This window comes from Pinus tabuliformis, chromosome Q (assembly GCF_031772625.1).
Source record: "Pinus tabuliformis cultivar Carrire ecotype Pingquan chromosome Q, CPIR1, whole genome shotgun sequence".
Classification (NCBI taxonomy): domain Eukaryota; kingdom Viridiplantae; phylum Streptophyta; class Pinopsida; order Pinales; family Pinaceae; genus Pinus; species Pinus tabuliformis.
Genome location: NC_142296.1, coordinates 674,019,346 through 674,043,712, shown reverse-complemented (window position 1 = coordinate 674,043,712; position 24,367 = coordinate 674,019,346). Strand labels below are relative to the sequence as shown.

The 24,367-nt window shown below is 37.3% G+C and overlaps 1 protein-coding gene and 1 long non-coding RNA gene across 2 annotated transcripts; one reads left to right on the top strand and one right to left on the bottom strand.

The window, feature by feature from the left end:
- The first annotated feature begins 209 nt into the window (after positions 1-209).
- LOC149221340 (uncharacterized) lies at positions 210-1,325 on the top strand. Its single transcript, XM_089387363.1, has one exon. It carries the CDS (start codon positions 210-212, stop codon positions 1,323-1,325), a length of 1,116 nt encoding a protein of 371 aa, XP_089243489.1.
- A 4,974-nt stretch (positions 1,326-6,299) lies between these two features.
- On the bottom strand, positions 6,300-7,128 carry LOC149221339 (uncharacterized). Its single transcript, XR_016248846.1, has 2 exons — positions 6,739-7,128; positions 6,300-6,547 (listed from the first exon to the last, which is right to left on the bottom strand). It is a non-coding gene; the product is annotated as an uncharacterized LOC149221339 (long non-coding RNA).
- Positions 7,129-24,367: the final 17,239 nt, after the last annotated feature.

Below are 24,367 nucleotides of genomic sequence, written 5' to 3'. Positions count from 1 at the left end.
GAAGGAATCTGAAATTTATCTCTTGTTGAGGTCCCAGTTCTTGATGATTCGACTTCACAGCCCCTTAGAGCATGCAAGGCTACTAAATCTCCAAAATGATCTCTGTTCTATCTTTCAACATTCGCGGTCTTGGCGTGGACCCAAAATTCATCACGCTAAAGAGTTTCCTTTTCCATTCCAGGGCCTCAATTATTCTAATACAAGAAACGATGCATGGAAAGGAGGACTCTCTATCATATTTTCGCAAGATGCTGCCCTCCTGGCACATGGCTGCTACAGAGGCGACCGGGCTTTCGGGAGGCATGATTTCCCTTTGGGATCCGACAAAGGTCAAGGCAAAGGCTTACAGATGCTTTGCTGGAATTCTAATATCAGTATCAATCCATGGAATTGATTTTCCTATCAACATTCTCAATCTATATGCCCCGTATAAATCCCGTACATCTTTCTGGAACAGGGTTTTTGCATCTGACCTTTTCAATTTGAACAACCTAATCATCGCGGGAGATTCAAATTCTATTTTATATTCAAACGAGGTTTGGGGGAAGGGCAAGATAAACAATGCCTTGGCGGACCTCATCAACTCCGAATTGATAAACAGGAACATGGTTGACATCACTCCTGTCAGGAACAGGCCGACATGGTCTAATGGTAGAGTTGGCGAAGCCTACATTGCCAAACGATTGGACAGGGTGTTCATCCATTTCAGCCTCATCGACAAATTAGGCCTACCAAAGCTGTCTGTGGAGAATGTCATGATCTCTGATCACCTCCCCATTCTCTTATCATGGCCGAACAAGATCTTCAGAAGAGGCTACTCTTTCAAGTTTGATAACAGTCTCCTCCTGAACCCTACCTTTAATCTTTTTGTTCAGACAGCATGGAAAGAAATAAAGGACCGCGAGAAAACAAAATTCATTTTTTCCACTTTCAGGGAAAAACTATCCGAGCTCAGGGACCTGGTGAAAAAGTGGCAATTCCAAAGACACCAGGAAGACAGGGCGGACCTAAATCGGGTTCAACAGGAATTGGAGTCCATTATGGAATCCACTGATTTTTCCTCCTACTCTCTTGAGAGGAAAGCCTGCATCAGAGCTCTGGAGAAGAGAAGATTCTGCTTATTAAAACAGGACGAAGAGAAATGGAGGCTCAAAAGTCGCGCCACTTGGCTTGAATTAGGTGACAAAAACACAAAATTCTTCCACAAGTTTGCCAATGCTAGAAGAGAGAGGAACTTCATTTGGAAAATCAAGGATGAACATGGAAATGAGACTGTCTCGCAGGAGGACATCACTCGGCTCGCGGTAAGTTTTTTCAATAAATAGTATAGCAGAACAAACGATATTGCTTTCAGTGATATCCGATGGGGGATTGACCCAATGCCTGTGATGTTTGATCACGATATGAATGAGGAAATTTTCCGTCCTGTTGATGAGAATGAACTCCTCAATGCAATGAAATCATTCAAAAAGGACAAAGCCCCTGGACCGGACGGCTGGACTATTGGTTTCCTTACTCACTTCTTTGACCTCTTTAAAAAAGATTTGCTGAGCATGGTACAGGCCTCCAGACTATCTGGTCAAATCCACAGCCTAACCTCTTCCACTCTCATTGCCCTCATTCCCAAAAAAGATGAGCCTGAATCCTTCTTCGATTTCCGCCCTATCTCCCTTTGCAACATCTCTTTCAAGATCATCACAAAAATCATTGCACTTAGAATAAAGGGAACACTGGCCCGATATCTTTCTCCAAACCAGCATGCTTTCCTTAAGGGTCGAAACATCCATGATGTTGTCGCCTCCACTCAGGAATGCCTCCATTCCATTGCCGTCAATAACACCAAAGCAGCCATCCTGAAGATTGACTTGCAGCGGGCTTTCGATGTTATCGACTGGGGATATCTTCAATGCCTCCTTGCCAAAATAGGATTATCTCCTGCTGTCATCCGCTGGATTATGGGGTGCATTGAAAATGTTAACTATGCAATACTGGTGAATGGACGGCCTTCCCCTTTCTTCAAGGCTAAGAGGGGCCTCCCACAAGGATGCCCTTTGTCCGCCCTCCTCTTTATCCTTGCTATCGATGCCATGAGTCTTCATATCAATCGTGCTGTGGCACTGAAAGAATTCTTACCGATAAGGATCTGCAAGAACATCAATATGTCACACAACCTCTTTGTTGACGATGTGCTCATATTTGCTATGCTCTCAAAGGCTTCTTGGCTATGCATAAAATCCATCCTGGATCGCTTTCACAAAGCTTCGGGGCTTGCCATGAACAAAGCAAAAACATTTCTCTACCATAATGGAGTTGATGAACACCTCATTTGCTGGATAGCCCAACTTTTCGACATTCAATATAAGCCACTTTCAGATGGAATCAAGTATCTTGGGTTCAGATTAAAAGGTCGTTCCTACAAGTCGTCGGACTGGCGCTGGCTCGTAGATCGCTTTCTCAATAAGCTCGCTCTCTGGAGTTTCCGCACCCTCTCTTTAGGAGGCAGGGTTGTTCTCGTCAAATCGGTCCTATCCCAGCTTTCAGTCTTCTGGGGACACCTCTTCCTCCTCCCGACTTGCATTATCCAAGCTATCAACAGGATTATTTCAAGCTTTATATGGGGAGCCAAGGCCGAGCGTAGCAAAATTCATCTCGCAAAGCTGGACCTTCTCTCATTACCAAAACATTCTGATGGATGGGGCATTCTGAACATTAAAACCTTTGCGGCTGCTCTTATCTGTAAATCCCTTTGGAGGGGTATTTTTGGTACCAATCCGTGGAGCGAAATCATTCGTCAGAAATATCAAAGAGGCAGGGGCATTGAATTCTGGTTCAGATTTCATTCTATTGGCATCAAACAGGGCTCCGCCATATGGCACAGTTTTAGAAGGGTCCAGCGATATTTTCTCAGCAATCTAAAATGGAAAATCTTCACACGCAGAAAGATTTTCATAGGCCTGGACTCCTTCGCTGGATTCAGGGGAACGTTATAGTTTCCTCCCCCACTTCTATTTTTCCTCCGCAGATCTGGCTACTTCACATGGGACCGTATCATGAAGGATTGGTGTGGCCCTTCGCCCATGCTTCAGGATGCTGATGATATTGGTCTTCCAATAGACCTGCTCCCTCTTTGGACCGATCTATCTTCCTCTCTCCAGCAGGGAGGCATTCAGCGATCCTCAAATGATGACCACCTGATCTGGTCCCTTCCATTCTCTGTCTCACATGCAAATGTAAAGGATATTTACTCTGATCTCATTTCTACAAACATTTCCTCCAAACAGCGCTTTCCAGTCTTCTGGTGGAAGCTTGGATGCCCCCTCAAGGTTATCTTATTCTCCTGGTTGGTGCTTTTCAACAAGAATTTAACTTGGGACTCCTTGAGGAGGCGAACATGGCACGACCCCAGTAGATGTGCTCTCTGCAATATGGAGGAGGAGACAAACTACCACCTCTTCTTCAAATGTTCTGTCTCTCAACAAATCTGGTATGACCTTGCTCAGTTTTTTTCTTTTCAACATCTTAACTTCATCTCTGTGGATGCAGCGTTTGCCTGGTGGGGGCACCAAAAGACTCTCCGACCCATTCTTCCCATCACCATATGGTCACTTTGGAGGTGGCGGAATCTAAAAATTTTTGAGGACTCTTCTTTATCTGCCAAATTTGTTCTATCTTCCATCATTGCTCTTTATCTTCCAATCAGCTGAATGGTGCAATGGTTTTTGCTTCTTTCTGAAAATGTTGTGAACATGTTCATATTACATGATGGTAATCTGCTCAACTTGGTTTGAGATGCTGTTTATCGGTAGTATTCAGGAGTTCATCAAACTCTTTCAAAACTATCTGAACATTTTGTTTATATATCCTCAATATAATATCATGATTTTCTTTCTAGAAAAAATGTACATAAGACTGAGATTATTAGCAAAAAAAAAATTTCAAAAAACAAAAAAAAATCTAAAAAAAACTATATGGCTAGGTTCATACTTTTTTGAATAAATATAATTTGGAACCATTCCTGAAAGGCAATCTTTAAGTAACCCTGCAAAACCACATATAAATAAATATAAGAAAAAAGACATCAAAATAGTGAAATATTTTTAATAAAACAAAATAAAAATACTTTAATGTTTATCTTATACAATTAAAAAAACATCATTAATGCTAAATAAATCTAAAGGTAGAGCCAGTAAATAATTTTACAAACGCAAAAGCAAGAGTGGTAGGACAAATGGCTAAAGAGAGGTCTAACCAAGTGCATCCTCGGCAAAAACTAGCATAGAAGAAACATAGGAGGCACAAGCGGCTGCATTTGACCCAGTCATGGATCCAAATCCGTTTCCATATGCAGATTGAGTTCCTGGGTGAGAGTGAGGGTTTGAACATCCTACTTTCCCTGGGTGGCCTACTTGATTTGAACATCCTAATTATTGAGCCACTTATCTCAATTTGCACATTCCCTCAAGAAGAGAGCGCTGAAATTTACTCGAAAACTTTGAATATAGGAAAGCATGAACTGTAATGATATTATTTGAACTAAAAAAAATCCCTCAAGTGAGCGCTGAAATGTACTCGAGACCAAAAACTTTAAATACAGGAAAGCATGAACGGTAATAATATTGTTTGAACTAAAAAAAAGAAGTTAGCTTTCTTAGGCCATTGCTGCTCTAAATCTGGTAATTAATTAAAATATTAATTATATATAATAAAATCTCCTTAAGATCTCTGAGCCAAAAACTTTGAACACAGGAAAGAATGAACCGTTATGCTATTGTTTGAGTTGAGTTCTATAAATAAAAAAATAGAAATTAGCTTTCTTAGGACAATTGCTGCCCTAAAGCTGGTAATTAATGGGAACAACATATGGTATTAATTCTATATAATAAAATCTCTTTAAGATCTCTGAGCCAAAAACTTTGAACACAGGAAAGAATGAACCGTTATGGTATTGTTTGAGTTGAGTTCTATAAATAAAAATAGAAATTAGCTTTCTTACGACAATTGCTGCCCTAAAGCTGGTAATTAATGGGAACAACATATGGTATTAATTATATATAATAAAATCTCTTTAGATCTTTGAGCCAAAAACTTTGAACACAGGAAAGAATGAACCGTTATGGTATTGTTTGAGTTGAATTCTATAAATAAAAAATAGAAATTAGCTTTCTTAGGAAAATTGCTGCCCTAAAGCTGGTAATTAATGGGAACAACATATGGGGCCGGAGTAAGGGTTTGAACATCTAGTTTGTTTTGGTGCCTATGTTGGTTTATGGAATATCATTAAATAAAAAAGTAAATCTAATAAATGAATATCATTAAATAAGAAGGTAAATTCAATAAATAAGGTTGTTTAGAAAAGAGTCATTTATAGAGGTGGAGGAATTGTTCTGACGATAATGGTTAGAATCTAGGCAAAAAATCAAAAAAAATTATAAAGACAGTTTGAATCATATTTTTATGGTGGAAATAGATTCAGCACCATCAAAAATTTCTAAAACACTTAAAATTATGAAATTTAACAATTTTTACTTAAATTCACAAAAAAAAATTCAAAATATAAACCGAATTTCCAGAATTTTAAAGACAAAAATACATAATGATTAGAATACTGCTTTAGAAAGTACCAATACAATAAATAAGGGCCATGATGCTGACAAATTAAATTAATCTACAGAAATCTTGATTTAATTTTACAATGAGGATGGTTGAATAGAATTCTGAGATCCAGGGCATACGTGAATTTGGAGCTTCGAATCGTCATGGCCTGTTTTTTTTTATTTCAGGAGCTTCGGGGTTTGAACAGAACTCTTAACAGTAATGGAAGAACAGAAAATTTTGTTAAAGAAAGGGAATTATAATAAATTTTAAAATTTCATTGGAAAAAAAGAACAACACACAGATTGATTTTCACTGAGCGGTTTCATAGAGACGCACAGCAGCGGAGATTAGATTAGAAATTAGATTGCTTAGATTACCAATTCAATAAACAGGTACCAATTCAATGAGAGGGTTCATGATGCCCGCAAATTAAATTAATCCACAAATACTAATTTAATTCTACACTGAGGCACATTGACTGAAAAAACAAATTTAATAAACTCGATTAGACAATTTGAGAAAGAGGGCTAGCGCATACCTGGAGCTGGAGTTCGGAAACGCCCGGGCCTTTTTGAGCTTCGGGGTTTCAACAGAACTCTGAGGTCCCAGGGCATACTTGGAGCTGGAGCTTAGAATCTTCATGGCCTCTTTTTTCAATAGCTTTGGGGTTTGAACAGGGGCCATAATACCGGCAAATTAAATTAATCCACGGAAATACTGATTTAGTTTTACATTGAGGCCTACTGAATAAAAAAATCAATTGAATAGTATGGATTAAACAATTTGAGAGAGAGGGCCAGCGCATACTAGAAGCTGGAGTTTAGAATGGCCATGGCATTTTTCTTTTTTCTTCAAGAGCTTCGGGGTTAGAACATAATGCTGATATCCAACGCATAGCTGGAGGCTTAGAATCGTCATGGCCTCTTCCGAGAACTTCAGGGTTTGAACAGAACTGAAGAATAAAGAATTGCATGGAAAGAAAGGGAATTATAATAAAATTTAAAATCTCATAGAAACAAAAAATAGCAACAGAGGTTGCTTGTGCCATAGAAACAAAAACTAGCAACAGAGATTGCTTGTACCAGAGGCCCTGAGCCGAATACTGAAACATCAATTTGAAAACAGAAAAATAAGAATATGTACCTGAAACCAAAAAGCCTTGAGCAGCTGAACAATGCCCCAGAATCCTGCTGCTTCTTCCTCCTCTATCACATACACCCGCATGACTCCGACTCACACATTAGACTTGGACTTGACACCAAACCACACACAGACATAGACACAGACTCAGACTCAAACTCCCAATCCCCACAGACAGACAGACATAGCAAGCGCTGGACAGAGGAGGAAGAAAATGATAAATTTGGGAGGCTGGATGTATATATACTACTCACTTCGCTTCAACGGATAGAAATTTTGTAAAGCATGAGCGCAAACTCTTCAAGCATCCGTTACAGAGAGAGAAGTCGAATGCTTTCTTGAACCATTAGCCTGCTCCATAAATTAGCACGGTTTAGCACGGTTCGCCAGATGCCAAGGCCAAGGGTTATGTCCGCACTATGGAAAAGCATTGGATCCTGTTTTCTTTAACACCACCTCAGCGGAAAAAGCATTGAATCCTGATTTCTTGAATTCCAACGGTTCACCACCTCAGCGAAAAAACACTTTCATCGTGATTTTTTGTTTTTTTGAAATGCGTGTCGATTCCAACGTTCAAATTTGAACCCTTCCTAGCCCTTCCTTAGCCTCCTGGCCCTTTCTAGAAGGGTTAAAAAAAATTACACTTCGAAAAAAATTTAAAATATCAAAATCACTCATCAATTACAAAGGTTAGATTAATTTTTTATATTTCAAAAGAAGGGAAATATTTTTAATAACCTGTCAATACCTTCCTAAGTTTACGATAATTTCGAGTCTGTATTAGTGCATAAACCACTCTGACTAGTGATAGTTTCATAAGTTTACGATAATTTCGAGTCTGTATTAGTGCATAAACCACTCTGACTAGTGATAGTTTCATAGAAGAGACCAATGAAAGTCCAAATGACCTCATACAATTTAATAGTTATGTCATGATTTGTGGACGTTTCCCTAAGGCCCCCAACTTACACCAACATGATGCAACTTGCAACAATAAGACATGCAACAATCATGATACTATTACACCTAGCATAGGGCAACAGATCACATTGAATAACCATTCAACAACTATGCACCTGCTATCCTTGAGTGCTCTTTCCCTACATCCCTTATTTCCATTTTCATTTGAATTGCAACCCATCATCCACAGAAGGAAATTTATTGTTCGACACTAGACTATAAGGTATTTTTCATTATCCTCCTCATATCTTCATTAACATTTGGTTTTTCATTCTATGGATTCTTTAATGCAACACTCCTTGAAGTAATGGCAGCCTTCGTGGTTACACAATTTATCCTGGGCACCATAGAATCCACACCCCAGGAAATCAACATTGTGGCTAGATACCCTGAATGCAACTGCTTGCCATCCTTCCATTCCACGCATGGGTGGTCGATTTGTTTTCTACATTATTAATGGTGCAAATTTTTATTGTCATAATTATATGAATCTACCAACTATGAAAAGAATATCTATCTTATATCGAGGGTATTGGACTCCATAACTATAATTCTCTCATTCAAACTCTTGCTTATTTTGCTTCGTTGCTTAAATCCATACAAATTTCTTGTCCAAGTACCATTTTTCATGAAGTGTTTGTTCTCTATCATAAATCTACAAGTTTCCTTGAATGTTACTAAACATAATTCAACAAATCAATGAATAACCTATCAAGAAATCTATAGTCAAATCCTATGGCATCTTGCTAAGGTTAAATTTTTTCTATCTCAATCTTGCTAAGGGATTTTTAATTTATGTATTTACTTATTCTATTGTTTTTATTTATTTAATAGTGTAAATATTGAAAAATGTCTCCTATTGGTCGTCCTAAGAAGGATAAAATGAAATTGTCAATTGTTGAATCATTTGGTCTTACACAACATTCTAATCAACCATGTAATATTCAAAATGAAGTTGATGCTCATCTACATGAATATGATGAATCAAATAGTGTAGAGCTTGTTGAAATAGAAAACCCATCAAAGAAACACAAAATAATATTCAAATCTAAATGGAATACAAGGTTTCCATGGGCTTATGTTTTAAAACATTTAATGGTAATGAAAGGATAAAATGTTCTTGACGTGTTAAATTTAAAAGTGAGACTCCATTTTCAAAAGAGGGAACTACCACTCTTCAAGTTAGTGGTATAAGTGGCCATGCAAAATCAAAAGCTCAATTTTTGTTTTACAACTTTTGGAGGGAAAAAGCGATTGAAGCAATATTCCAATCACTAAACATGTAGAACTAATGGTAAATGTTGGGAAGGAGAAAATTATATCAATGATTGAAAACATGTATTTTGTTGCTATACATGATTTATCTTTAGAAATGTATAAGTCAATATGTGACTTGAATTGGTATAAATACACTCCACGTGTGCTTCTAATAGATGAATTTTCTACATACACAAATACCACACCAAGAAAATATTTTCTTCAAGTTGCTAAAGAGGTGTATTGGAACAATCTAAAAGAGGAGATTTTACATAGGTCATTTTACTCAATTTCAGTTGATGAAAGCACTGATCAAATTATGGAACACCAACTGATTGTTTATATTACATATTTGACGAATCGAGGAAGTGGTCATTGTTTAACAAAGTTTATATGTTTACTTCAAATAAAGGATGGAATAGCTCAATGTATGTATGATTTAGTGAGAACTCTTTTAGCATAAATGGATTTATATTTGATGAATTTTGTTGGTTTTGGTTTAGATGGTGCATCTTCCATGAGGGGTATTCATGAAGGTTTATGTCCTAAGATTCGTATGCTCCTCATTTATTGTTATCCATTTCATAGCTCATAGGGAAGCATTAACAATCAATGATGCTTCATCTCATTTTCCAGAGTTGTAATATATTAACAAATTTGAAACAAAGTTTATTCATGGCTTGGAAAATCAACTAAAGCACATGGAAAATTGAGAGAGCTAATGTATACATTTCAAATCACTAAGTTAGTGGTCTTACAAATTCATCAAATTAAGCGGTTCTCTAAAGGAAAGGTCATGGAAAGGCTTGTTAAACTCATGCATTATTTGTTAGGATTGGGAGTTAGGGGAGAAAAAAATGTATGAGTTGGCAACAATATTTCAAGTGCAAATTTGCATCCATATACTTGCAAACATGCTCATTGAATTAACTAAGTTGAATCAAAAGTTCAAAGAGGACCATGTTGATATTACATATATTGACACTACTTTATATGTTTCTATTAGCATGCTTCGTAAACTATTTTTGGAAAGCATTTCTATTAGCATGCTTTGTAAACTATTTTTGGAAAGCATTTTTGGTGTAGATGCAGTGCATATGTCTTCTTTTTTAGTTAATGCATAAAGAGGAACCCTTGAATTTGCAGATAGGATAGGTATGGTACATTTACATCCATTGAGGTTCGAAAGTTTTCCAAATATGAAAATATTCGGGGCTACTATATCATTGTATTCTTTTGGGAAAATGTTCTATTGTAAAGGTGATTAAATCTTTAGATAGGAGATTCATAGATTTACATGTATTTAATGTGGCTAATTTTTTCACTTCTCAACATTATTATGAAGAAGTGAATGATATAGATTGTCCAAGAAAAAGATAGTTGAAATGTTTATGTGAAAAAATTTAGCATTAGGGAATCATCTATTGTGGATACTACTAGATGTTTGGGTGAAATGAATGAATTTATTTGTACTATTTGTAAATCATACCCTAAAAAACATATGTATGACATGAGACCTATTTGGAGATGAACATGAATGGTTTGAAGACTTTCCATATTTGATGAAATTATGGAAAGTTATTCTTGTTATCCCAACAACCACATCAATGTGTGAAAGAGGCTTCTGAAAATTAAACAGGATAAAAAATGATGATAGATAAAGACTTTCATTGAAGACACTAGATATTTTAATGTTTCTATCTATAAGTGCACATCATGTTGTAAATGAGGTAGATTGGAATGCTACTTATGATTTATGGAAATAAATGAAAACTAGAAATCTATTTCCATTGGGAAAATATATTTATATTTTCAATTATGTAAGTCCAAATACTTTTGAAGATCATTGAATGAATAGAAGAAACATATGTTTACCTCTTTTTTTAATGGATTTGAGTTTTTTTTTTTTTTTGGTTAAATGGATTTGAGAATTTTTTCTTTTTTCTTTTTATTGAGATTTTATAGAGTTTTATTGAAGCTACTCTTTAAATTTAAAAGATTTTAAAGATTTAGAATGACTCTATTTCATTATGGAATTTTTTTGAGGGGTTTATTTAATATATTCTTTTCAGTAGAAGTGAATTTTTTTTTATAACCTTTCATCCTTGAAGCGTTAGATGAATATATGCCCTTCCAAATGAAATTAAGAGCATACCTTCAAATTTGATCATTGGTGTCGAATTATTATTTTTTGGGGGCTCCTTTTTTCTCTTATTTATTTAGCGCACAGAGTTCCTTGAAGTGCAGATGCATCCAAATCAGTAAAGTTTTATTTTATATAAAATTGCAAAGTAATTTATAGAATAACAAAATTTGATTGGTTTCCAGCATTATTTTTTATATATATTTATTATTTTTTTAAATACATTTATCATTTTCTTTCGTTTAAAAATGATGTGTACATTGTTAATTATTAATTATAAGATTGGAATAAAGAGTGACTTTACAATGATTACTTTTATGTAGATAGACCATTGAGGTTATAAGAGCCCAGAAATATATGTATTTTTTTTCCCATATATATATATGTATATTTTATTTTTAGGTATGTATTTTTTTGTTTTTAAAGCATTGGTTTTCTATTGAGGTAGTGTATGATTTGTATTTATGTGTTTTCTAAAATTTTGTCTTAAATTGAAATAACATTATTTTTTATAGTGCATTTTGACATGAAGTTCAAATACTTAGTTGTTTATGTTTATCTATTAACTCCTTTGAAACCTATTTAGTTACCACCTTTCTTATAAGCAAAATCCAAAGTAGTTCTTAATCTTTACATTCTTATTCCTCAACATAAATATTACAACATACCCACCAAACCAGGCTTGTCTTTAGGAGCAATGTGCTCATCAACTTGGCATTGTTCCTAACTATGAATCTTACCTTGGGGTTCAAAAAGTTGAGAGCAAAAATGGTTTAGCTCACATTTCATATATTTTCCTAGGTATAACAAAATGAACAATGCATATTGCAATCATCATCATATACATCAACAACAAAAAATGTGAAGGTATCATCAATGCACAATTGAATCCACTAATTCATTATCGTCACACCTTTGAAAATCATCTTCAATAAAGAAAATGTTAATTGTATAATAGTTGCTTGTTGTTTTAGTTATTACCATTTAGAAAGTAATTTTAAACTTTCTATCATTTTGTAGCATCAAGTCTTTCATTTTTGTAAATGCAATTGATTAATTGGGGGAAAGCCATGCCATGGAAGAATGGTAATTTTATTTTCAATTTAAGCTACTTGAAACTACTTTATTAGGCTTGATTTGCCTCCTTTTTTTGAACCCATCATGCATTTCTCCTCATTTTGAAGATGACACTTAGGGTAAACTAAATTTGTCAAGGCTCAAGGGCTCATTCCACCTTCAACAGTCACACTAAGAGAGGTGGTGGAATTGTTAGTACCTTTCCATCATCACATATGTACATCATAATTATTTGAAATATATCCATCCCACCTTCATTGGTGTGATTTGTGTTACCCCTCCATCATCACATATATACATCTTGCTCATGAAGAACACACATGTCACAATCTTGAACTTTGTTGGGGATGTCAACATTTTCTCCTTCTAAACACTCTAACTAGATCCAATTGATTCATTTTTATTATTATGTCAATGCTTAATGTTATTTTCCTTTTAATAACATGTGATTGGTGGTTTTGTTCTATAAATTTCTTGAGCTTAAGCATATTATTATCTTCAATTAACAAGATAACATTGTTGTATGTTTTGCTTGTGAGCTCACTTTATGCTACTTAAACTTGATATTTCTTACCCTTGGATGGTTTCCTCTAAAGCCAACGATGTAGTTGTTTTGATTTTTACGACTTCTATCTATGATGGATATTATGTAGAGACCTTAGTTATCATCTAAGTTGTTTTCCTTACATCTTAGAGTTCATCTCACACAAATTGACAAGGTAATAAATAATGATACATGGACTTTGACAAAAAGATGTTAATTGGTTAAGGTCCCTTTGATATTTAGTTCCCATCCCCTCCATTACTAAAACTTGATTATGTTGCTATTTGAATACCTAAATAAGGGAGAACCAACAATCTCGATTTTTGATGGGGTTTTTACTCATACTAACAATTCATTTAAGAATTATTTCAATGGCCATTGGTTTTCCTCCATCAAATTTTTTCCTAATTCAAGCCTAAGCTCATTTATATTTGGTTATCTAATCACTAACTAAAGGCTTTGTGAAATCCAACTTTTGCTACAATTCCATTTCTTAAGTAAGTTAGCATTACCATTATGAATTACCATGTGGTACTTGTAGAAATTCCCACTGTAGATCAACAGATTATGCAATATACTAAAACAAAACACAAGATCTACTTCTACAACAAACTTTGCGGAAGCTTAATCGAATATGAGCAAGATCAATTGGAACACATATAACTAAGAATGAGAAAGAAATCACACATGAACACATAAGAATAACCTGGGGAAAGCCTCAGCCTAAAACCCCAATCTCTGTATTATCATACAAGTGGAAATATGTTCGAGTTACAAAAAGAATCAGCTCTCAAGCTATCCTACTCTCTCTGCAATTAAACAATACTACTCATAGACAGTCAAAGGCTCTCACAACCTTCTCCTCTGCCCTCCAAGCCTCATATTTCCTTACGCAGTTTTTCCTGGGGTCCAGTGCTTCCACTTGTGTGAATTCCCACCTCACACTGCTCACTTGCCTCATGTCAGACCAGGCAGTAACTCCTCAAAACAATTCATTCCTATTCATGTTCACTTCATCTCCCGGTGACTATTCATATTTCTTATTATTTATTTACATCAATTACACTTATTCACCCAATCCTGATGATTAGGTGTTAACATTCCCCCCTTAATCTGAAGGGATGTTGGTGAGTCCAAGCATCATTCTGAATCGTTCAAGCTTTTCTCTTCCAAGAGCTTTGGTGAAGATGTCTACAATCTTCTCATTAGTGGAACAATGGTGGAGATGGATTATTTTGGCCTCAACATGATGTTGAATCAAATGATATTTAGTATTGTGCTTCGTTTGATCATGGAACTTTGGATTCTTGGCCAACTTTATTATCGAGGTATTGTCAATCATGAGTGGAGTCAATTGTACTTGTTTTACCTACAAATCTTCAAGAATTTTCCTAAGCCACACAATTTCTTTTGTTGCCTCGGCTGCTGCCACATATTCTGCTTCTGTTGTGGAATCTGCTAGAACTGATTGTTTACGTGATCTCCAAGAGACATCTCCCAATCCAAGACTAATAGCATAACCTGAAGTAGATACCCCAGTTTCTTTGTCTCCATCGAAGTCTGAATCAGAGTATCCAATCAAACTGAAGTCATCCACCTGTGTATACTTGATTCCAAAGTCTTGAGTTCCCTTCAAGTACCTTAGAATTCTTTTTGCAGCAGACCAATGTCCCTCACAAGGCTTTTGCATAAACTTGGAGAGGATTCCAACAACAAACGAAATGTTTGGTCTAGTGGTAGTTAGGTAGTTGAGACTTCCTACAAGTTGTCTATACTTTTATGCATCCTCAAATTCTTTTCCTTCAATGGATGTGAGCTTTAAGTTTTGTTCCATTGGAGTAGTAAGAGGATTGCATTCTGTCATACCAAACCTATTGAACAGATCTCCAATGTACTTCTTTTGAGAAAGAAATATGGACTTTGGATGTTGAGTTACTTCAATACCAAGATAGTAATGAACATAGCCCAAATCAATCATTTCAAAACCTTTCCTCAATTCCTTATTTATGGATGCAATGTAGCTTTCATTGTTCCCTGTCATCAAAAGATAATCTACATATACCACAAGATATACAACTATTTTGCCAACTTTCTTGACAAATAAAGTTGCATCATCAAGATCATAATGTTTGAAATTGAGTTTCAGAAGATGCTTAGTTAGTTTCTCATACCAGGCTTGTGGTGCTTATTTGAGGCCATACAAGGATTTCACAAGTTTGCATACTTTATGTTCATGTCCTTTCATAGTAAATCCTTCAGGCTGGGACATAAAAACATTCTCTTTTAGATCTCCATTCAAGAAAGCAGTTTTTACATCCATTTGATGGATTTTCCAACCGTTCTGAGCTATTAGGGCAAAGAGTGTCCAGATGGTAGCCCATTTTGTTGTGGGGGAAAGTTCTCCTCATAATCAACCCCTTCGTTCTGTGCAAAACCTTTTGCCACAAGCCTAGCTTTGTGCTTGTTAAGTGAGCCATCAGCTTTATACTTGTTCTTGTAGACCCACTTGCAACCAATTGGTTTGGTTCCTAATGGCGGATCAACCAGCTTCCAAGTGCCGTTTTTTATCAGGGCATCATACTCCTTTTGCATCGCTTCTTTCCATTCATCATGAGAAGCAGATTCTTTAAAGGATGTTGTTCGAAATCTGTAGACAAATTCAATTCACAATCATAAAAAACATCGATATCAACAGGTGAATCAGAGTCATCTACATCACCTCCATTTTGCCGGTTTGAATTTCTAGTTCCTGTCTTTCCAACCTCATCAGGATGAACACTTTCAAGTGTCTTTGTCAGCCACTTTGGGGGACCTTTCTTAGATGGTCCAGGCTGCTCCATTGATTGAGTTGGGACTGAATCAAGATTGAGTCTCCCAATTCTACCAATCACATCACTTAAAGTATCATCCGTTGTTGGAGTTTCATGCGAGGGAGAGAGTTCTTCATAAGAAGATTCCACATGTTGATCTAGTATAGGAATCCCCCCTTCAAGATGTGGAATCTGATTATTGAATTCTTGAAATGATTTTGCATTTGTGAATCTATCCAAGTGATCAAGTTGCCACTCAACAACATTGTCAGTTTTGGATGTTTCAAGAAAGATTACATCTCTAGATACAAAATACTTGTTATTGACTTCATTATAGAGACGGTATGCTTTGGAGGTGTTTGAATACCCAAGGAAGAGACACTTACGACTTCTTGCACCAAGTTTGTTTCTATGTACCTTGGGTATCAAGGCATAACAGGTGGAACCAAAGACCCTAAGATGTTTACCGAAGGAATGTGCCCATACCACATTTCATATGGAGTCTTGTTTCTAATAGCATTAGATGGACATCTATTCTTTATATATATAGCACATAGAACTGCATCAGCCCAAAACATCAATTTCACATTTTTGAAAAACATCATGGAGCACACCATATTTAAAATTGCCCTATTCATTCTTTCAGCTACACCGTTCTATTGGGGATTATAAGGCACAGTTGTTTGATGTTTGATCCCATGTTCGCGAAGATAGTTTTCAAATTCATTTGAAGTATATTATTTTCCATTGTCAATGAAAATAGAGCCAATATGAGATTGTGCATCATTTTCAATCCATGTATGAAATTTCTTGAATGTTTGAAAAGCATCAGATTTGTTCTTCAATAAATAAACCCAACACATTTTGGTGTAGTCATCAATAAATGTCATCATATATTTATTTCCATTTGCAGAAGGAAAAGGCATTGGACCACATAAATATGAATGAATGAGTTCAAGTTTTCTATGTGCTCTTGAATGTGAATCATGAAAAGACTGTTTGCTATGCTTTCCTAGAATACAAGCATCACATTGCTTAAGTTTCCTAGTAATTGTAGGCAAACCAGCAACACAATTTTTCTTTAGCAAGAGGAGGCTGTCATAGTTCAAATGTCCAAATCTAGCATGCCATAATAAACTTGATGGAAGTGTACCTTCTTCATAATGAGAGTTGTATGAGAAATGTTATGCATGAGCAGAGGTACCCTGCAGCTTGAGAAGCCTTTCTTCTTCTATCCCCCTCATGACAAGTGAGTGGTCAGATGCTTTTCTCACCTCAAGCTTGCCATCAAACATATGAATGGAGTGACATTACTGGTAGATGTGAATCAAAGATAGCAAGTTTCTCTTCAGTTGTGGGAGATATAGAACATGATGCAGAAGAAAGTTTGGAAGATCAGGCAATTTGAGCCTGATTATGCCAAGCCCTAACGGCTTGAGTTTTGATTCGTCTGCAAAGCATACTACTCCATCAACATTGTCAGTAAATTCTTCAAAAAATATTTTCTATGATTCATGTGGCAAGTTGCTCCTGAATCAAGAAACAAATCATTTTTCCAAGAAGCAAGTGAAGCATTAAATAAGTCTTCATTTACTCCAATATTACATTGTGCCACAACATAATGAGCAGATTCAGGTGCTTTACCTTTGTCTGTGTCATTAGTTTTACCTTTGGGTTGGTTTCTTTGTTGCTCAATTTTGTCCCAAGGTAACTTGCATGTAAAGGCATCATGTGATCCATTTCTTTTGCAGTGTATGTAGTGCAAATCTAACTTTTCTCCTTGAGAGTATCTACCCCCCCGCCTCTAAAATATCTTCCTCTTCCTCTTCAACCACCTCTTCCTCTAGAAGAATCTTGGGCAAGATTCCTTTCTTTATGAGCAAGGCACACAGCCTCTTCAGAAGATTCAAGGGTTGTCTTCTTTCCAAAAGTTTTCTCTCTTTCAGCAAATTTTTTCACAAGAGAGTCAAAGGTAATACCTTTGAGATTTCCATTTGCTTGCAATGACACAAGATAATTGGAGTAAGTAGGATAAAGTGCCTTGAGAAAAGAGATAAGAGGAATATCCAATTCAACCTTAGTGGCTTTGATATCATGCATTATAGATTTTACTTCGGATGCAAGAGCAAGAGGATCATTATTTTGTGATTCAAGAGTGAAGAGTTTAATCATGAGTTGAACAATTTCAAGTGCAGAATGTCAGTCGTAGAGTTCTTTAAGCTTTTGTAAGGCTTCGAAAGCATTTGAAAATGGCGAAATATGGCAACTCACCTCTTCACTTACAGATGCTGCAATTAATGCATAGGCTTTGTTGTTCTTATTTTCCAAAATGGCGAACTCTTTGTCTGAGGTAGGTTGTTTTGGCTCTTTGTCTCTGACTCCAACACACACTCTTTTCCATAACTCATTGAAAATGAGGGTGTGTTTTATCATCTGGGACCACTTAGGATATTTCTCCTTGCCAGTGAGAACTATTCCCGCAATAGATATGATTGAATGCATTGTAAAATATGTGTGCTGTAAAAATAAAAAAATAAAAAAAAATACTTTTGTTGGCAAAAATGTGCTTCAAAATAATGCAGCCTTATTCTTCCTTCTTGATTAGGTAAGAAATTGATTTAATATACAAAGAGAAAAACTATATTCTATCCATATAGAATATCACCATTTGTATCATAATATATGACATACCATCACATACTATTGTATTTTCAACCTTCTTTCATATGATATATCAAGCATTCATGCCCTCGAAAAAAAAGAACCGCTCACCGCACCATTATCAATATCATGCAATATATATTGTATTCCAAAAACAATACTCATCGCACACATGGTCTTCAAAACTAGAGCACACAGCAAGTTTGATTTAAACACCATAGTCACGACCATGTAGGTCAATGCATTCTTCAAGACTGGAGTATGGTGAGGAGCGTTCAGAAAAGGGATGAGCGTGTATATGATATCATGCAGCAGCGTTTATGTAATGGAATATGAAAACAGCGTATATATGCGTTAATTTTAGGTATGTTCTATGCTAGAGCAATTTATTTAATTTCTTTTCCATATGAGCAATCACATCAGCATATAGTAAATTGCAGATAGAACATAAATATATATCGCAGAAGACAAGCCAAGACAAGAGGACACAAGATGTGGCGCAAGCAAGCGAAAAACCCCACAATGTGTGGGGAAACCCTTGATTAATTCTTCTTTTATATTCTTCAAAGTTCAGCAGAGAAAGAGAGAGAGAGAGAGAGAGTACATTTACAACAGAATTCAACACTTTGACTTGTCTAGATCTAAGCATAGATCATCTCCTATAACAATGAGATCAGTTGAAGACATTCTGCTTCAACTAATACTATCATCGTGCTACATCTGGTCCTCTAGTTGCACGCCTGCATATTGCACTAATCATGATTATCATCATGTTGCCCATGTCCATGATCTTATCCATCCTCATGCTTCATGTTGCCTATGCTGCCCATGATCTCAACATGCTTCATGCTACCCATGCTGTCCATGATCTCATCATGCTTCAACACAATTATACTTCCAAATGTATATCTACCTTAGCTACTTGCTATGGCTTGCAGCCTAGCAAAGCAGCTAGGCTATGTTCCAGATCACACATAATGCTGCTGCCCATGACTGCATTATATATATTTTCCAGATCACACATAATAACAATGTCCTTATCTCTATGCCACCGAAGTGTATATACCTAGACAATATCATTGTTGTTCATTATATTAGGGCTGCATATGATTCATAATGAACAACGTATTTGTACCTCCATGAACAGTGTAAATATAATCCATGATCACTGCGTTCTGTATGTATATGACTACGTTCTACATGTGATTGTGTTCCATACATATATGTGACTATGTTCCATACATATATGTGACTGACTTTGTTTCATACATATATGTTGCGTTGACATACATATGAACTGTGTGGTATATATATTACGTTGACTATGTTTCCATTTATATATTGCGTTGTCAGACTTTATGCTTCATGACCAGCGTATTAATCTTTATGCCCTACGTAACCCTTGACTGCATATAACCATGAACAATGTATAATGGTTCTGGATGGCATATCGTTGACTGTGTTTTGTATTTCATTCCTTAATGCGGCTAGGGTTTGATAGCGTTAGGATGACAGCAGCGTTTGGGCCTCCATCTTGAGCGTATATGACTGCGTGTAAGCGTTCAGGAAGCCTCCTTGACTTGTGTAGATGAGGGCTGCTAATTTACTGCGTTTATTACTTATGTGTTGCCTTGACTGCATTCAATATTTATATGCTGCCTTGACTGTGTTCAATACGTTGTGATCCTTACCTTGTTGCGGCTTCATAACTACAAATAGATAGAAGCTCCTTGACTGGACAACATATAGATGTCCCTTTAGGGGTTCATATAGAAGCTCCTTTTTACCGTGTTTAGGGCTTGAACTCTACGTCTAGAACCTTCTTGTCTAGACAGCATTGAGACTTCCTTAATTAGCTGTGTTTTATGTGTCTCCATGATGTGTGTGATAGGTTTACATGACTGCATTGGTAGGGCATCATCTTAGGGCCAGTATGAGTTTCTCTTGGTGTCTCACTCCTTCTCCAAAAACCCAAGATGTGGAGAGGAGGAGATCACTCAAGAATTTTGTTCTCAAATGACATCAATTCCTCATCTATTTATACCAAAAAAAATGTGTAGTTTGAATAGACATGACACTTGGGCTTCTGGAGCCTACATAAGAGCTGTTCGGCTTGATAATAATTACATAAACAAAATAAATTCATATCTCCATAAATACTTATTGGAATTTTATGATCTTTGGATCAATCCTACACCTCTTGACGAGAGGAATCCAATAAAAATATCAGCTGCCATAAATAAGCTAACCCACATGCAGTTTGGCCCTAGTTTCCAATTTAACACTCCCTCTCAGCTAGGGAGAACTCCATCCATTGATCCATAAGTCTGACTGTACTATCTTTGTCATCAGTGCCCTACATTGCTCTGCCTAACTCTTCTCATCTCTGCTTGCTCTGCTTTGCTCTACTCAGCTCTGTTGGCTCTGCTCTGCTCTGCTGGTTCTGGCTCAGCTTTGTTGGCTCTGCTCTGCTCAACTCTGCTGGCTCTACTTTGCTCTACTCAGCTCTGTTGGTTCTGCTTTGCTCCGCTCAGCTCTGTTGGTTCTGACTCAGCTCTGCTAGCTCTGCTAAGCTCTATTGGCTTTGCTCTGCTGAACTATGAAGAATAAGAATTGATCGAGAATGTCTCATGCCATTCTCCACTAACCCGAAGTCAGTCTCAGAGTGCGTACCACTGGTCCCAGACCGGTCTCAACCGACCCGAAGTTAGCTTCATAGTAGGTACCACTCCTACCACTAGTCCCAGACCAGTATCGCAGTCTTAGAGAGTGTACCACTAGTCCCAGACCAGTCTCAACCGACCCAAGGTCAGCGTCATAGTATGTACCACTCTCACTGGTCCCAGACCAGTACTGCATTGACACAAAGTCAGTCTCAGAGTATGTACCATTGGTCCCAGACCAGTCTCAACCGACCCGAAGTTAGCGTCATAGTATGGTACAACTCCTACAACTGGTCCTAGACCAGTATCGCAGTCTCAGAGAGTGTACCACTGGTCCCAGACCAGTCTCAACCGACTCGAGATCAGTGTCATAATATGTACCACTCTCATTGGTCCCTGACCAGTACTGCACTAACACAAATTCAGTCTCAGAGTATGTACCACTGGTCCCAGACCAACATCATTAATCCCAGATCAATGGAGGTCATCCTAGCGTAGGGAGTATGGTAGATACAACGATGCATCCATCGGTACTACTATGGTCCCTAACTTCATTTCCCTGCTCATTGATTAGATGAGAGGTACTTCCCATGAGTCCCAGACTACATGGGTAGGATGCCTCGACAGGAGAACTAATCAATCCTGTCCTCACAGGAGAACACATCAATCCAGGCCTCACAGGAGAACACATCAATCCTGCTACAATCACCATGGAGAACACATCAATCCAGGCCTCACAGGAGAACAAATCAATCCTGCTACAATCGTTATGGAGAACACATCAATCCAGGCCTCACAAGAGAACTAATCATCCTGCTACACAAGACAGCGTATCATCCTGCTCCACAAGAGATCGAATCATCTTATCCCACAAGAGAGCGAATCATCTTATTTCAGTGTGCACCACTAGGGGAGGGTGAGTTACCATGTGGTCGTATGTTGCTCCAGTAAGAACCTCAAGCCCTCTAGAGCTCCCAGAGCTCAATGTATGCAACATGTAGGACCCTTTTACAAAGGTCTCTCGACGACTCCAAGTCGTTCGGGAAAATCACATATTTGATCTTTCCCCTGGGGCTTTGGCAACTTGTACATCATCTCAATGCGATGGAGCCTCCTTGCTCATCGACTTTCCATATCCCAGATAAGGCATTATCTGATGTCTGTCTATTGGAGAAATTGTTGAATACGGGATTCCTCAATAATAGAATCCCACCTCTAGTTGTCACAGAGAAAAATAGCTCACTTAAGAGCTTCCGCAACCATGTAGCTTCATACGAGATCATACGCGTAGCCATGTATTTGGTCTTGGCAGTGCTTATAGAGACCGACTTCTGCTTCTTGCATCGAAGCAGAATCCAAAGAGAACCACCACTGAAAAGTGCTCTAGTGATCCTTCACACTGCCTACCCATTCAGCATTTGAATAATAATGCAATTTCATCTTTCCGGCAGTGTATCTTAATCCTTGAGAGATTGTGCCCTGAAGATATCTCAGAAGATTCTTGGCACCAATCCAGTGAGGCTCAACCAAATATGAGCTCACCATGTTAACTGTAAAACATATGTCTGGACGGAGGTTCACCAAGAACATCAATGCGAATGAGTTTATGAAACTCAGAGGCATTCCCAAATCTGGTCCGACATCACTACCATATAACTTACAATCCTCGAGGTAGTCACCGGCTTGCAGTTTATCATTCCACATCCAGAATCCAACTCCCTCTGTCTTCTACAAATGAGAGGGTCTACACCTGTCAAACATAGGTGCCGGTATGAGAGGTCTATCATCCTCAACCTTCGGATAATGGTTTGGATCAGTTTCACTCTTAGTGAATCTCAGCTTCATCTAACAGCTATTAATCCTCTCATATTATGCCCGGGGTGCTTTGCTTCAAGCCATATAGGGCTTTCTTCCACCAGCCTACGTGAGATTCCTAATCATCAATCTCAAACCCCTCGGGTTGTTCCACCCCTTTGGACCTGCGACATGAGGGAAATGGTCCCCTTGTAATATTTTCCTTCAGTACATCTCAGACATGTACCTTCATGCTCTTTTTGAATTCAGGCATCTCTGTCAACATTTGACTCACAGACCTCTGGTTTTGTGTCAATGGACATGGTCCCCAATGGACTTATTGCAACTTGATACAACCTTGAACTCAAAAACATCTTCAAAAATTCAATTTTCAAACACGTACCTTTCCATTGACGAATGCCACCATAAAACCTTTGACTTCCATTCCCTTTTCAGGATAGGTGGCATTGGCTCCAAGTGTAATCCCATAATAGTTTCCCTCTCTACCAAATTAGAGAGTGCACCCTTCTATCCAATGAAGTGCCTTGAAGCACTACAATCAATATGCCAGATTCCCAAAGAATCTGAAGGAGAGGGCCAATACAAGATAACACTTATTTATCATAAACAATATTTGATTCTTCTTACCTGGGGTTCCTTGCTTCCTTGAAGAGTCGGCCATGTCTTTGATGACCTGCATCTCTGTCATTCGGACACTCCTTCGCATAAGGGCCGAACTCATAACCAAGACATCTACCTTTCCATCCACCATTAGATCCGAACTTCCCAATGAAGTGATCTTTAGATATGCCATCAAAAACTTTCGTTGCATCATTCTGATGACATTCTCTACTTCAACTACACTCTAGGTGAATTATGAGGAACCCATTGATCCTTCTGTCTTGTCCCAACTGTCTTCGGTGATTGCTCTTTCACTCTTGCTTAGGAATTGTCTTCACCTCAGCTCTAATACCATGTTAATTTTAGGTATGTTCTATGCTAGAGCAATTTATTTAATTTATTTTCCATATTATCAATCAGCATAAAGTAAACTACAAATATAACATAAATATATATATCGCAGAAGACAAGCCAAGACAAGAGGACACAAGATGTGATGCAAGCAAGGGAGAAACCCCACAATGTGTGGGAAAACCCATGATCAATTCTTCTTTTATGTTCTTCAAAGTTTAGCAAAGAAAGAGAGAGAGAGAGAGAGAGAGTAAATTTACAACAAAAGTCAACACTTTGACTTGTTTAGATCTAAGCATAGATCATCTCCTATAACGATGAGATCAGTTAAAGACATTCTGCTTCAACTGATACTATCATTGTACTACATCTGGTCCTCTAGTTGCACGTCTGCATACTGCACTAATCATGATTATCACCATGCTGCCCATGTCCATGATCTTATCCATCCTCATGCTTCATGCTGCCTATGCTGCCCATGATCTTAACATGCTTCATGTTGCCCATGCTGTCCATGATCTCATCATGCTTCAACACAATTATATTGCAAATGTATATCTGCCTTAGTTGCTTGCTATGGCTTGCAGCCTAGCAAAGAAGCTAGGCTATGTTCCAGATCACACATAATGCTGCTTCCCATGACTGCATTATATATATTTTCCAGATCACACATAACAACAATGTCTTTATCTCTATGCCACCGAAGTGTATATACCTAGACAATATCATTGTTTTTCATTGCATATGATTC

Excerpts from the sequence above, each read along its gene's own strand:
- LOC149221340 (XM_089387363.1), top strand. The coding sequence starts at position 210 with ATGCATGGAAAGGAGGACTCTCTATCATATTTTCGCAAGATGCTGCCC.